General features: G+C 40.4%; 1 protein-coding gene across 3 annotated transcripts in view; it reads right to left on the reverse strand.

Annotated features, from left to right (window-relative positions):
• The window catches only part of cog6.L (component of oligomeric golgi complex 6 L homeolog), a 76,792-nt gene that overhangs the window by 11,151 nt on the left and 50,539 nt on the right, over positions 1-15,102 (reverse strand). For all 3 annotated transcript variants that reach the window (XM_018244975.2, XM_041580933.1, NM_001091274.1), the window contains 5 exon segments: positions 13,943-14,034; positions 12,719-12,836; positions 3,927-4,058; positions 2,261-2,428; positions 664-771 (listed from right to left, as the gene is read on the reverse strand). In XM_018244975.2, coding sequence (XP_018100464.1) covers positions 664-771; positions 2,261-2,428; positions 3,927-4,058; positions 12,719-12,836; positions 13,943-14,034 — 618 coding nt within the window.

Consider the following 15,102-nt stretch of genomic DNA (forward strand, 5'->3'; position numbering starts at 1 on the left):
TCATGCCCCCCCCCAAACCTAAGATTGTGTCCTAATGCAGCAGAAAAACTCAACCCCTGGCCAGTGCTCCTATCAGGAGAAAACTTCACTGGCCCGGGGTTCTTCTAGTGAGCACCATGGAGTGATCCACTTCCTTCTTCTTTCTTTGTGCGGGTGCATATGTGCAATAAACCCTGGACCGGTGCTGATAGGAGCACTGGCCCGGGGTGTCAGGTAAGTACGGATGCATCGAATCCACTATTTTGGATTTGGCCGAACCCCTGAACCCTTCGCAAAAGATTTGGCCGAATACCGAAACAAATCCTAATTTGCATATGCAATTTAGGGGTGGGAATGTGAAAAGATTTTTTACTTCCTTGTGTCACAGGATTTCCCTTCCCGCCCTCATTTGCATATGCAAATTAGGATTCAGTTCAGCCGGGCAGAAGGATTTGTCCGAATCCGAATCCTGCTGAAAAAGGCAGAATCATGGCCGAATCCCGAACCTAATCCTGGATTTGGTGCATCCCTACAGGTAAGTATATACAATCACTTGGGGTCCCTAACTTTTGCCCCCCCCGAGTAAATGTGCTTTTCCTTCACCTTTAAAAGTATTAAACATTTACTTTAGCTCAGGGGATTTTTGTATGGTAATGTCATAATAATGTACATGGATGGACTTACCTGCTCAGGCTTGTGTTGTTGTACACAGCTATATATCTGACTTAGTCCAGCTCTTGTTAAGACATATGAAGCCTGTTCATTTACAAGAGTGTCCAAATGTGCTTCAATCTGCAGATAAAAGACAAAATGCATAATTGAGATTGAGTAGGGACAGTGAGAAGGCAGCGAATTTCCTGGATTCTGGTGAACAGCACCATTAACTCCCATTGGCTGCAGCCTTTAGAGAAAGTGCCACTATGTAGAGCAGTGATCCCCAACCAGTAGCTCGCGAGCAACATGTTGCTCTCCAACCCCTTGGATGTTGCTCTCAGGGTCCTCAAAGGAGGTGCTTATTTTTGAATTCAGAGCTTGAAAGCAAGTTTTAATTGCATAAAAACAAAGTAATGTGCCAAGTAAAGCCTCTTGTAGGCTGCCAGTCCACATAGGGGCTACCAAATAGCCAATCACAGCCCTTATTTGGCACCCTAAGGGACTTTTTCATGCTTGTGTTGCTCCCCAACTCTTTTTACATTTGAATGTGGCTCACAGGTAAAAAAGGTTGGGGACCACTGATGTAGAGTGTCCCTTTTAAAAACCTGTACTAGAGTCATTCCAATGAAACGATCATTCTGTGGCCACTTGCTGAAGGTTTGGTCTCTGCCTTTATAGCTGCTATGTAAGACGAATTCCCTTATTATGATATTTTAAAAGACCCATCCCTAATCTCTGTGTGTAAGCCCTGATCTTCTCTTGAGCTATTGGTTTCCATACACATATGCCTCTTATATCTAAGCTGGCAAACAAATTCCACCCGCAAAATCAGCTGTGTTGCTATGCATATACAGCAAGTGTTCAATGGCTGGTATGGGATCCGTTATCTGGAAACCCATTATCCAAAAAGCTCTGAATTATGGGAAGGCCATCTCCCATAGACTCAATATTAAGCAAATAATTTCCTTTCTCTCTGTACAGTAGAACCCCCATTTATGTTTTTCAGGGGACCAGAAATGGTGTAAAATCCAGGAAAATATAAAATCAGGGAAATGTATTATGCACAATATATAGGTGGAACCACAAAACAACAATGTAAATTGACGGAAAACTTTAAATCAGGGGGTATAAAAATTAATAAAACAGTACCTTGAATTTGATCCCAGCTAAGCTATAATGAATCTTTATTGGAGTAAAAACAATCCTATTTGGTTTATTTCATGTTTAAATTACTTGTTTAGTAGAATTAGACGTAGGGAGATCCAAATGATGGAAACCCCAGCATTCTAGATAAAAGATCCCTTACCTGTATATTAAATACCAGAATGCAAATTACACCGGCTGTTATTAGCTCAGGAGTTGAAGAGTCATGCAACACATATAATTACGTATATATAATATAATTATTTAACGTGCAAAAAAATCTAATCCGGGCAGTAAATATAGCTTTTTAGCATCCTCTCCATTCATTTTAATAGTTCATATCTATGTAAACACCATCCCAAGCACGAGCAGAACATGAATCACAAAAAAAAACATCAGTATTAAGAGAAACACTTGGCTGACTCCAGATACTATCATCTTATTATGTGCAGTAAAGGCAATTTAACAGAAGAGAAAGACTTACTTGGAACTGCAGCATTTCCAAGCGCTTGTCTGTAAACTCAAATAGAGCAAGAGTTGTCTTCATCATGTAGAGGCAATTGACCATGTACGTGGCCATGTCAGCTGTGCCTAAATTACTGGCAGACACTGTGCACATCTGTAATAATGGATCCAGCACACAGGACAGGACCTAAAAAGACAACGTCAAAGCAAAGAACATGGAGCTGCCCTTTGTACCCCCTTTCGGGTGGGTGTTGTTTAGTCACAGGCTACAAATGAAAATGATTTTGAACTATAAAAGGGATGTTTTAGAGGCTTTGTTTGATATATTCTTTATTCCTGCTTGGCTTTGGCTTACTATATTGCTTTGCTATGCAGGTCTTGGTACTATATAAAAAGCAAGAAGAAAATGGTTCCGCACTTCGGTATATTTAAAATTCCAAAACGTTATTCATAAAAAGACACGTTACAGAACGCTGCTTGAAGCATAGGATTAAGGGCGGCTGAGCCCGAAACGCGTCAAGCAGTGTTCTGTTACATGTCTTTTTTTTATCTATGGACGAATATAGTTTTGAAATTTTAAATATATAGGAGTACGGAAACCATCTTCTTCTTGCTTTCTATGTTGTGCGGCGTGGGACGCCGAAAGATTCCAGCACCGTCAGCATTTGCAAGCTGCCAGCCTTTCTTTACCGGCACATGCGGTGAGTCAGAGCGGTCACGTTTACTTACTTCTCTTTGTACTATATCAAATTGGTCTAGATGCTTGCAAGGTGCTGGGTTTTACATTTACCTATACACTGTGAACATATTACCAAATAAATGTAAATATATAGGCCTAATGCTTTTATACAGGTCATGAAATGACTTCTGACATCCTTATATTTTCAAATAAAATCATGTATCCAGTGACATCACTAGGCACTGTTCATAAACGATGACATCACTGTTCATAACGATATATTTTACATCGTATTAATGGCTTTTTTTACATGGATGCAGCAGGGGATACATTATGGCCTTATGTAAGGCTGCGTATATTCCATATTAGCCTACTGTGATTGTGATAACTTAACTTGATCCCATTGGCAATTGCAGTAATCCAGTTGCTGGAGTCCAAATTACCTAGCAACCATGCATTGATTTAAATAAGAGAGTATGAAAAGGAGAGGGGCCTGAACAGAAAGAGGAGTAATAAAAAGTAGAAATAACAACACATTTGCAGTCTTACAGACCATTTGTTTTTTTAGACTGGGTCAGTGAACCCCATTTGAAAGTCTGGAAAAAGCCAGAAGAAGAAGGCAAATAATTTAAAAACTATAAAAAAAAAATAAGAAAAAATTAAAGACCAATTGAAAAGTTATTCTTTAACATACTAAAACTTAACTTAAAGGTGAACCACCCCGTTAATGGAATTTAAATGTTATTTTCTAATGAATTAACCCATAATGGGGCCATAATGAAACTGTCAGTAAAGGATTAGTATAGAGAAAGGATATGTCGAGGAAAGGGGGAGACACACAGCTTTTTTTTCATATTGTGAAGATTTACAAACTCAATTAAAAAAACAAGCGTTTTCTAAATGGGTAGTTTTGTTGAATGCTTCCTGTAAGGGGAATTACGTTACCATTCCTTTCTATGCTTTGCTTGGTTAAAAAACACACAAATATTTAAAGAATGATTGTTACCTGTACAAAATCAGCCTGCCGTGCGTCGAGTGGAACAACAGAAGAGTCATGCGACACAAGGACCTCCCGCAATAATGTAAGTGTCTGGTTTAAAGCAGAACTTGGCCCCAGATCGGCAGGAGGCAGCTCCACCTAATGAGAATTCCCCATGTTACTTACTAGTCTATCACAACAGATTACAACAAAACACAGAGGAATAGAAAAAGTAAGCAACTGGACAACAAGATGAAAGTACTTAGATACAAAATTAAATCTATGACACCACCATAATCAAAAAGAAGACCGGCTACTAGTGATGTGCTGGTTAACCTGAAACCAACGGGTTTTCTGCCAGTTGGGCAGGTTCGGGTTGAAATTTGGGTGGCCATTGCAGGAAGTACATTCATTCCTCCTCTGCTCCCCAACATTCCATGTCTTAGAACCAGAGGTGAACACAGAGGTAGAGTATAGGGTGCAATGACACAGGTATGAGTCGTGTGCGAGCAGCGCCGGATTCGCTGGGCAGGCGCCCCTAGGTCGTGTGCTCTGCACGGTCCTAGCGCCCGCCCGCATTACCACACGCTGGCGCAAAAGCGCCAGCGTGCGAGCACCGAAGCACTGGGGAGCACAGGCGGCTGGGCGGCATACCGCCCCCAAAAATGTGCCGCCCTAGGCCCAGGCCTATGTGGCCTCGCCACAAATCCGGGCCTGTGTGCGAGTCCTACAATGGCAACATCTAGCTGGTTAGGGTTGGGGTTGGGTGCAGGTTAAGGTTTTACGGGTTTCGTTTTTCCTGACCCACACATCACTATCAACTATATAGAGATTCTGGTTTATGGAAAAGAACCAAATGGACACTGAGAAGCACTTATGTATTTAGTACAGGGAGTCCTCGAGTTACATACACCAACTCACACTTACAGAGGCTATTACAGTTACATACTATGGTTTGCTTAGCCTTTATTAGCATTTAGCTTTAATAAACCACCTGCCCCAGTCCCCTCTGGCATGTGTTGTCTACTGCAGAGCACTGAAAGGTAAAAATAAATACTATGAAAAGACAAACATCTGTCTTGTTGCATTTAATAAGTAAATGTATATGTTTAAACTTTCATACCAATTCAACTTAAGAACAAACCTACAGACCCTATCTTGTAAGTAACTACTGCCTATATCTGACAGTCTTTACTGTATCTTAAAGTATTTATTTGTTTGAATTTCTTTTTCAGTGTGCCACTACTTCCTGCTATTCAGCTCTCTAACTCTGAGTTAGTCAGCGACTATAAGGGGGACCACATGGGACATAAATTGTTCCGTGAGTTTGCAATTGATCTTTAGTATGCAGCTCAGATTTAAAAGCAACAGTTATGGCCCATATGCCCCCCTCAAGTCACTGATTGGTTACTGCCTGGTAACCAATCAGTGGAAACTAAGAGAGCTGAAAAGTAAGAAGTAGTGTTCTGGCTATTATGTTACACATTCAGTCGCTGCAGCCTTTCTACATTGCATTTTTGTATATATTTGAAAAATTATTTTATTTTGCACAGACTATCTATTTAGGCAGATTCTATTGTTATACTGAATAATTCCTTTAATTTCACAGGAGAATCAGTTCTTGATTAAGTTCTTTGTGCACCATATTACCTCTGTTAGTAAGGAAAGGAAAAAAAGAAAAAACATGGCAAGACAAGTATGGGACCAGTTATCCAGAATGATCGGGACCTGGGGTATTCTGGTTAAGGGATCTTTTCGTAATTTGGATCTCCATACTTTGTCTACTAAAACAATATTTAAATAAAGCTAATAGGATTGTTTCGCTCCAATAAGGATTATTTATATCTTAGTTTGGATCCAGTAGTTTTATTACAGAGAAAAAAGGAAGCATTTTTTTAATGTAGTCTATGGGAGATAAACTTTCTGGAAACCTGATCCCATACCTGTACAGTGTTATAATTTGTTTAGCAATAAGCATCTCTGATATATAATGGCCTCTATAGTTTGGCATCAATACAAAGTAGAGTGCAGCGCAGCATTTGGGCACTGGTTGTGCCATACACATTAAATCCTCTCTTTTGGCAAGGCTGCCAAAAGAGTGGATTTGGTCCCGATGTGGCCCCCACATTTTGTTTTTAATTAGAAAAGATAAAGAAAGAAACCTTGTTTATGACTGTGTAAAATCTCTTTGTTACCTATACCCATTTAGAAACAGGACCTTGAGGTGGGCAATATCGGGCTGATCCGATCGTGGGCCCTAGGGCCCAATGATCGGATCCTAACGAATAGTAATGGGTGGTCGGATCACGGGACTGCATCAACGAATAGAAGCGGCTGCGATCTGACGGGATTTTTCGTCCCATCCGATCGAGATCTGGCCAACTATCGGCCAGATCTCGATCATGGAAGCCCGTCGGGGGGCCCCATACATGGGCCAATAAGCTGCCGACAGGGTCTGTCGGCAGCTTTTATCGGCCCGTGTATGGCCACCTTTACTCCTTGATTAAGGACAAGGAAAATTGAAAATAGATAGTTGGTGGAGTTGCACTCACATACTGATCTGATCACTGGCCCTAAAGCCTACAATTGGATCATCCACTGGGGCCTACAGAGACCCATCGTTTAACATGATTTTCACACCACCTGACTGATATCTGGCGAATTTACATGAGTAGATAAACTGCCAACACTGGAGGGGCTGAATCTGAAGGGAGCAAATATGAAGGGGCCAAATCAGCAATTTAAATCAGCCTGTGTATGGCCATTTTTACAGTTTTATGGAGTTCAGCGAGGGCTTTAAAAACCTGTAATGGGCCCTTTTGTTATATAATAGATGTTAAATTGATAGATCCTTGGGTGCAGCATACATCATATTTTTTTATCTGCCAGTTTTTCATACTTTCCCAAATATGTTCCTACGGATAAACATCCACAAAGCAAGCAAAGTAAAATGAAGCAGAAATGGAAAGTAAAATGGTAAACCTTCCCTGACACGATGAGCTCTGTCCGAATTAAGACATGAACAACACTTTAATGCATCCCGTTCAAATTAAACCCAATATATCTCTGAACATGGAACAGATTAAGACTAGGAACAGCTTGTCCAGAGAGCAATCAATACTAATAACAGACCAACAAGAAGATCATTTTGTGCTACATACCATGCAAACAACTACTAGCAGTAATAAATTGTGGGAAGGGGCCTGTATAGATATATATATATTGCTGTCATATAGCACCCAGGCAGTACAAGATACATAAATGTTGTGGTCACAGCTTCATTGTACCCCTGCTTAAAAATTTGTGGTGAGCACAACTTTACCTTGTAAAGTCCACACTGGGACCATTTTCACGGCGGTTATGGGTATTTAATATTTGTCTGTCTACAGGTTTAAAATGAAAGTTGTTTTTTATTATTGATTATTCTTTATGTATCTAGTGCCAATGTGTTCCCACCATTTTTCAGAGATTATACATCATTCACACAAGTCCCAATGGAGCACCAACTGGCTGTGTATAGTTCTGTCTCTTCACTGTTCCCCCCTGGGAATCCACGACAAAGGCATAGCCTCTTCGAGGCACATTTATCAAAGGACAATTTTGAATTCATGCAAGTTTATAAAAACTCCCATAAATTCGAAAGTCGACCAATTGAAATTTATTTAAAAATAAAAAAAATTTAAACTTGGATGAATGCAATCATTCCAAAAACTCGAATCGAATTTGATTTGAATTTTAAAAACTCGATTTGAGCTTTTTCTCTGAAAAAAAACTCGAATGTCTGGACGGTTGCAAACAACTCCAAATTGATCCCTGGATGCCTCCCATTGACTTAAACAGCAATTCGGCTGGTTTTAGGAGGCAAAAAGTCGTATTTGAGTTCTTAAAGGAGAAATCAACCAGTGGGGAAAAAAATCCCGTACCCCCCACCCCAGGTAGCCCTCCCTCCCTCTTCCCCCCAGGCTAATTAACCCCCCCCCCGGGGGGAGATGCACCATACTCCACACTTGGCCCTCGGCACAGATTCTTCCAGCGAAGTTCCACGCGTCCATCTTCCGGCTCCTCTGTAAGCATGCGCAGTTGGAGCAGTTTGCCAGTTTGCGACAACTGCACATGTGCGGAATTACACGGAAATTGCAAATCTCTGTCAGCTTAACGAGGAGCCGGAAGATGGGCGTGTGGAACTTTGCTGGAAGAATCTGCCGCGAGGGGTAAGTATGGAGTATGGGGCATTTCCCCAGAGGGGGAGGGGTAGTTAGCCTGGGGGGAGGAGGGAGGGCTACCTGGTGGGGGTAGGGTTTTTTCCCCACAGGTTGATTTCTCCTTTAAAGGGCAAGAGATGATAAATCTCGAAAATCTAATTTACATTTTTTTTTTGAAAAACTCAAATTGAATTTGAATAACTTTTGTCGAATTTGACAAAATTTGAATTTCGAATTTTCAGTTTGACCCTTGATAAATCTGCCCCTTCATAAGACTGAGACTGTCTTAGTCCTATTGTCATTCTATCCATCAGGATATTTGGCCATTGGCTTGGGGGTGGGGTGGGGTGGGATTTTGGTTTTGTATGAGTGTAATGGTATTGTAATGTTAATATAAATTATGTTCATATTCTGTTGCAAAGTTTTCAATAAGAAACAAAAACCCAATGGATCTTCCAATATAATGTCCCTGTCGCATTCACACATACGAAGGTGAACATTATCAGGAACCTATTAACCTGCCTTTACGTTTCTGAAATGTGGGGAGGACCCAGAGGAAACACACGCAAGCATAGGGAGACCATGCAAATTTCTTGCCATGGCTGGAATTGATACGATACCCTTGCGGCAGAACTGTAGACAGCGGTGAAGTAAAACAGTTTCATTTACCGGACAATCTTCCTAACGCGTTTTGTGTACTCGTGTGATGTTAGTTAAACATCCACGTACTCTTGGCTGGAATTGAACCTAGGACCATAATGCTGCAAGGCTAAACACTCTTGTTATTTGCCAATTAAATTAAATATATTATATATATATATATCTATATATATATATATATATATATATATATATATATATATATATATATATATACATACATACACACATATATATATATATATATATATATATATATATATACACACACACACCCACTTAACTTTTCCCCTTATCCCCCTTCCAGTAAGTATCAGAGCAGCCCTTTATATCTTACAGCATTTTGTGCAGATAGTTTATATGCTTGCTACCATCATTCTTGTCACCCAAACACTTATGGAAATAAAGACATAAACAATCTACAAGTAGCAACATTTGCTAAACCTTATTAGAATTGTGCTCTAAAACATGAAATCATCACCCCCAAAGCTTCTAGTAAACATCTCAAGCACTTATAGAGCAATTTGTGGTAAAATATGAAGCAGAACAAACACTAACAAAACATACCACACTGTGACAATTTTATAACCTGAATCATACTCCCTGGAGTGCGGAGCGAAACCAGTGGGCTTTACAAAACATCCCTGAGACAATTACACAGCTATAGACATGAATTTTCCACGTCATGGATAAACTACATCCAATTTAGATTTTACTGTTTATATCTCCAGCCATTAAACTGCTGAACGATACAAGCGAGACTGAAGTGAAAGTTTATTGTGGTTCTGTACATAAGTGATTTTACATAATTGCCTGTCATTTGTAATCAGGGCGGCACGTGGGGTTTGTGTACAATCAGTCAAGCGGAGCAGCCACGGGTTGCGCATATAAGTAGGGGCTACCATTTATAATCAGGGCTGTCTCTGGGGTTTGTATATAAGGGTATACCGTCTGTACTCAGGGCTATACATGGGGTCTGGGTATAAACAGGGGTCGTGCAGCAGCAATCATCCTTTACATTGTGTGAAAAAGCTCAATCATGTGTGGACAGTCCCTTGTATGACGTGATCATTTTAAGATAATCTGTTATTCTAATGTGATATGAGAAACACTGGCCCACCACAAGGCTGTTCCACGAAAATTCTCAAGGGAAATTTGGCTTTCTTCCCAGGACTCCTTCTAAATTGCCAATAAACAAAGAAGGGTCCTCGTTACAAATGGGATCTTTGTTTAAAACCATTTCTTTTGCTTTGCATAGACTCATCGGAAAAGCCTGCCTCATACACTGATGAGCCCCAACAAAGGCGAAAAGGGTCTGAATTAGGGAAACGGCTACCCTGGCCATGCGTTGAACCCCTATGGTTGGGTTCTGTGGAATACATATGGAAATGCTTCGATCAGGGTTGCTCCTGCCATGAGGCAAGATGAGAACCTTGTCTGAGGATGCAGCCATTGGCCAGTTACCAGTACTGTAACTTTAAAGGAGAACTAAACCCTAAAAATGAATATGGCTAAAAATTTTATATTTTATATAATGACCTAAAGTTTTTGCTTCTTAATAGCAGCAATGATCTTCAAACCTGTCACAGGGGGTCACCATCTTGGAAAGTGTCAGCGACACTCACATGCTCAGTGGGCTCTGAGCAGCTGTTGAGAAGTTAAGCTTAGGGATCATCGCATTATCAAGCAGAAAATTAGGTTTGTTTGTAATATAATCTGATGCTATAGGGCAGACTATTAAATTCTGAAGATAGTTGCCCTAGTTTCGGTGCTGCCATGTATTAATTATCTGTATTAATTATTTCAATTACTAATTAGCCTTATGTTGTGACATTTATATTCTATATGTACTGTATATTATGAGTGGGTCCCTAAGCTCAGTAAGTGACACAGAGCATGTGCAGCGAATCAGCAGAAAAGAAGATGGGGAGCTACTGGGGCATCTTTGGAGACACAGATCTTTACTGCTAAAGGGCTGTGGTTGCCTTGGGCTGGTACAGAAGCCCAAAACATTTCTAGCCTACTTCTTTAGTTAAAGGGATTCTGTCATGATTTTTATGGTGTAGTTTTTATTTCTAAATTACACTTTTTACACTGCAAATAATTCACTCTACAATATAAAATGTAATTCCTGAACAAATAAGTGAATTTTTTTATTTTTTATAATATTGGTGTGCAGGCAGCCATCTCAGGTCATTTTACTGGTCATGTGCTTTCAGAAAGAGCCAGCACTTTAGGATGCAACTGCTTTCTGGCAAGTTGTTGTTTCTCCTACTCAATGTAACTGAATGTGTCTCAGTGGGACCTGGATTTCACTATTGAGTGCTGTTCTTAGATCTACCAGGCAGCTGTTATCTTGTGTTAGGGAGCTGCTATCTGGTTACCTTCCCATTGCTCTGTTGTTAGGCTGCTGGGGGGGAAGGAGGGGGTGATATCACTCCAACTTGCAGTACAGCAGTAAAGAGTGACAAGTCACATGACTGGGGGTAGCTGGGAAACTGATAATATGTCTAGCCCCATGACAGATTTCAAAATTGAATATAAAAAAATCTGTTTGCTCCTTTGAGAAACGGATTTCAGTGCAGAATTATGCTGGAAAAGCACTATTAACTGAAGTGTGAAAAGCAGCCCCAGGATTGTTCCTTGCTTGCATCTCCTTGAGAATGTCCACTTCTCATCAAGCACTCTTTCACACGACAGACTTGAACATGATGTGTATGAGATTTTCTTTTGATCTTTTTCCACTGCTTCAAGTTTTTAAAGAAAAACTACTGCAAGTGAATAAAATCTCTCGCTTCACTGCATTTTTAATGCATCACATTTTGTGTGGCTGTAACACCAGTAGGCACCCCAGGGTCTCCATTTTGTTCACACAAGAAAGAGATATGGACCAGGTAGTTATTAGTGATGGGCGGGTCGACCTGCACCTGACCCTAACCCTGCCCCTCCCAATCCGCACCTGGCCGGACCTGCTGTTGCCCCTCTATTTATAGACCTGTGCCCGCCCCGCAGTAATGTCACAAAAGGGGAGGGCTCTAGTGTATAAATTTAGGTGTCAAAAGCCAGCAGTGAAAGGTCGCGGAGAAGAGCTCGACCTGAACCTGCCCACAACCCGAAGATTTGGTGCAGGCGTCAGCACTAACCCACCCGACCTGCGGGTTTCAGACTGGCCCGCACATGACTAGTAGCTATGCCAATTTCCATGTTGTAGGCACACTTATGTCATAATGACTATGGCATAGCCCCACAGCAAATTCATTTTAAGGTCCCCAACATATCCAGAAGTTGTCCTGTTTTACCGATATATGTTGAAATTGCTCATTAATTAGGGCCTCATGGGGCCCCCTATACCTCCTGGGGCCCCCTACAGCCACAGGGTCTGCTTCCTCTTAAAGGTAAACCACCTTCATTCATGGAGAGAACCCCTATAAATTACTCTTCCAGGCTCTACATTCTCACAAGGTCTAGTTATAGTGCAATGCTTGACTTTTTGATGACTAGGGTTTTATTACAATTTTCCTAAATGGTTATCTTAAACCATGTTTGTGCCTCTCGATGAGATGACCTGCCACCTCTATGTCTTTCTGATTTCACTTTAGTTTTGGGGCCAGAAAATACATGTGATATTCTATTGTCTCACTATAGCCATAACATAGATATACTTCTTTGTAGGCTACTTTTGCAAATAGCTTTTCTGCACTAAGGATTCAGCAATGAAAATAATATTGTGATTAGGCATAGGGTTCACTTGTAGTCATGTAAGAAAAGTCTGCCCCACTTCAATCATCTGCTAGGAACATTTTTATATTTTTCTTCAATCAATCAAATCCCACACAGGGGTTGAACATTTTTTCCCCACAGTGGTAAAATCTTATGAACACACTATTTCACGGCAATAAAATAACTTTCATACATAGAAATGTCTGACGGGCATGTTCTCTTTTCAGTTGTACTTACTTTATCCAGCAGTTTACTTGCATGCAGGCTTAGACTGTTGAAGAATATTTTTTTGCTTAACATGTGCATTTCTTCAATTGTAGTGAGCAACGAAGAGGCGCTTGTGCCAACAATTGCACTGAAATAAAGAGCCATCACACAGTAGATTAGATGTTAATGGTTATGGCAACGGCCGTTTCTCAGTGCAAATGGAATATAGATTTTAGAATCATCAAGAGGAGTGCTATAGAGATATGTAACCCATGACAAAGACGCCATTAAAATACACACAAATAAAATAACATAAAAAAAACATCATATACAAACCAAACTAAAGATGACAGCACACGGCATTCTGATAGTTTTGGCACCAAAACTCTATAAGGGTCATTTACAATGCTGCGGTAAAACTACATTTATTAGAAGGTACTTGTGTCAAAGTGTGCTTTTTACAATTCTGTATAGATGCGCTCCTATTGAGACACAAAGGAACCCTGGAGCTAGACCAGGCAGTAGCTCCACGGTCCGCAGAACTCTGTCATGAATCACTTATTTTTATGAATTGGCCACAACTGCGTCAGGTGCAGTGCCCTCGTGGCTGGAATTCTGGGGGAAAAACACCATACACCACGGTGATTGCACTTTGCTCACTGCACTTGTACTCGTACTTATAGGTCTTGTATTCCTTGAGCTAAACAGGGCAACAGGAAAATTGAATCTGCCCCATGTTTGGTCTTTGCAAGGTAGATAAATCGATTCCCAGTATACAACCTCCTCATTTCCCCCTCTGTCGTGACTATTTAGTTAGCATGCATCCATTACGTAGGGCGATTATCTGTGCACTGATTTGTACGGTTTAACTCAAAATAAAACAAAATAACAGATTTTTTTGTGATTAAAATTATAGGCAAAACAATGTTCGGCACAAGCCACATTCATTGCACTCAAAATGCAACAAGGGGTATACTGTGCCTTTAAAATAATACTGAAATGCATTAAAACCATGTCTAGTACTGTTTAAATGTAATCTTCTGGCCCCCGCCCATCCTTCCAGTTTCTTACACATGCTAGGCTCTGCTTTTCTCCCATGGCTACTCTGAGCATACGGCTGTGATATCAAGCTTGGGAATGGTGCAAAGATCAGGGTGTCAGGCTTGGTATTTCAGGCATTTTGTGTTTGTATTTAGAAAGCAGCAAGAGACTGAGATAGTGCTGCTATGCTGTGTTACAGTAAGAGATTAGTACCTTATGGTATGATGGTAGAACTTTAGGAGATTGGAAATCTTGAACAATAAAACAGCCCCGGGCTCAGCAATGATGACTTGCTCAATACGAACCTGTAAGAAGGAAAGTTCAGAGCAATTCTTGAATATTACATTATTAAACTGAAAGTGAACATACTTTACAGAAACAGATATTTTTTTTAAATAATATGTCATGTGGCCTAAATTATTATCAGGGGCTACAAATGAACAAACAAATTAATATGTGCAAAATTGGGCAACAAAAACACAAAATGGCATTCATTGAGTACTTCAAACAGTTACAATGTGCTTTCATAGGCTTCCAAGAGAGAGACACCGCATTCAGCACTTGGGAACAGACTGAACAGGCAAGCTTGGCTCCAACCCTGACCTTTCAAAATCATGGGTGCCATTAGTTGCTCCATGTGCAACTGCCCATAACCACTGAGTAAAACCTTGTATATTCTTGGGGTGTCCTGGCATTTTAGTAGTTGGGGCAGCAAATGAGATATCGCTAATGCAGAGAGCAGTCGATAAAAGGTCAGTTAGATAAAAACCAGTGCAGCAACATCAGAGCAACTAAATTGGTTAGAGGGATGGAAGACTTAAATTATGAGGGTAGACTATCAAGGTTGGGGTTGTTTTCTCTGGAAAAAAGGCGAGGAGACATGATTACACTTTACAAGTACATTAGAGGACATTATAGACAAATAGCAGGGGACCTTTTTACCCATAAAGTGGATCACCGTACCAGAGGCCACCCCTTTAGACCAGAAGAAAAGAACTTTAATTTGAAGCAACGTAGGGGGTTTTTCACAGTCAGGACAGTGAGGTTGTGGAATGCACTGCCGGGTGATGTTGTGATGCTGATTCAGTTAATGCCTTTAAGAATGGCTTGGATGATTTTTTGGACAGACATAATATCAAAGGCTATTGTGATACTAAGCTCTATAGTTAGTATAGGTATGGGTATATAGAATTTAATTAAAAGTAGGGAGGGGTTTGTGTATGGATGCTGGGTTTTCATTTGGAGGGGTTGAACTTGATGGTCTTAGTCTTTTTTCAACCCAATTTAACTATGTAACTAACTATGTAACTATGTAACTAACTATGTAACCAGCAGACAGATACTGCTTTCAAATAACTTTTGAAAGCATATTA

This window comes from Xenopus laevis, chromosome 2L (genome assembly GCF_017654675.1).
Source record: "Xenopus laevis strain J_2021 chromosome 2L, Xenopus_laevis_v10.1, whole genome shotgun sequence".
Classification (NCBI taxonomy): domain Eukaryota; kingdom Metazoa; phylum Chordata; class Amphibia; order Anura; family Pipidae; genus Xenopus; species Xenopus laevis.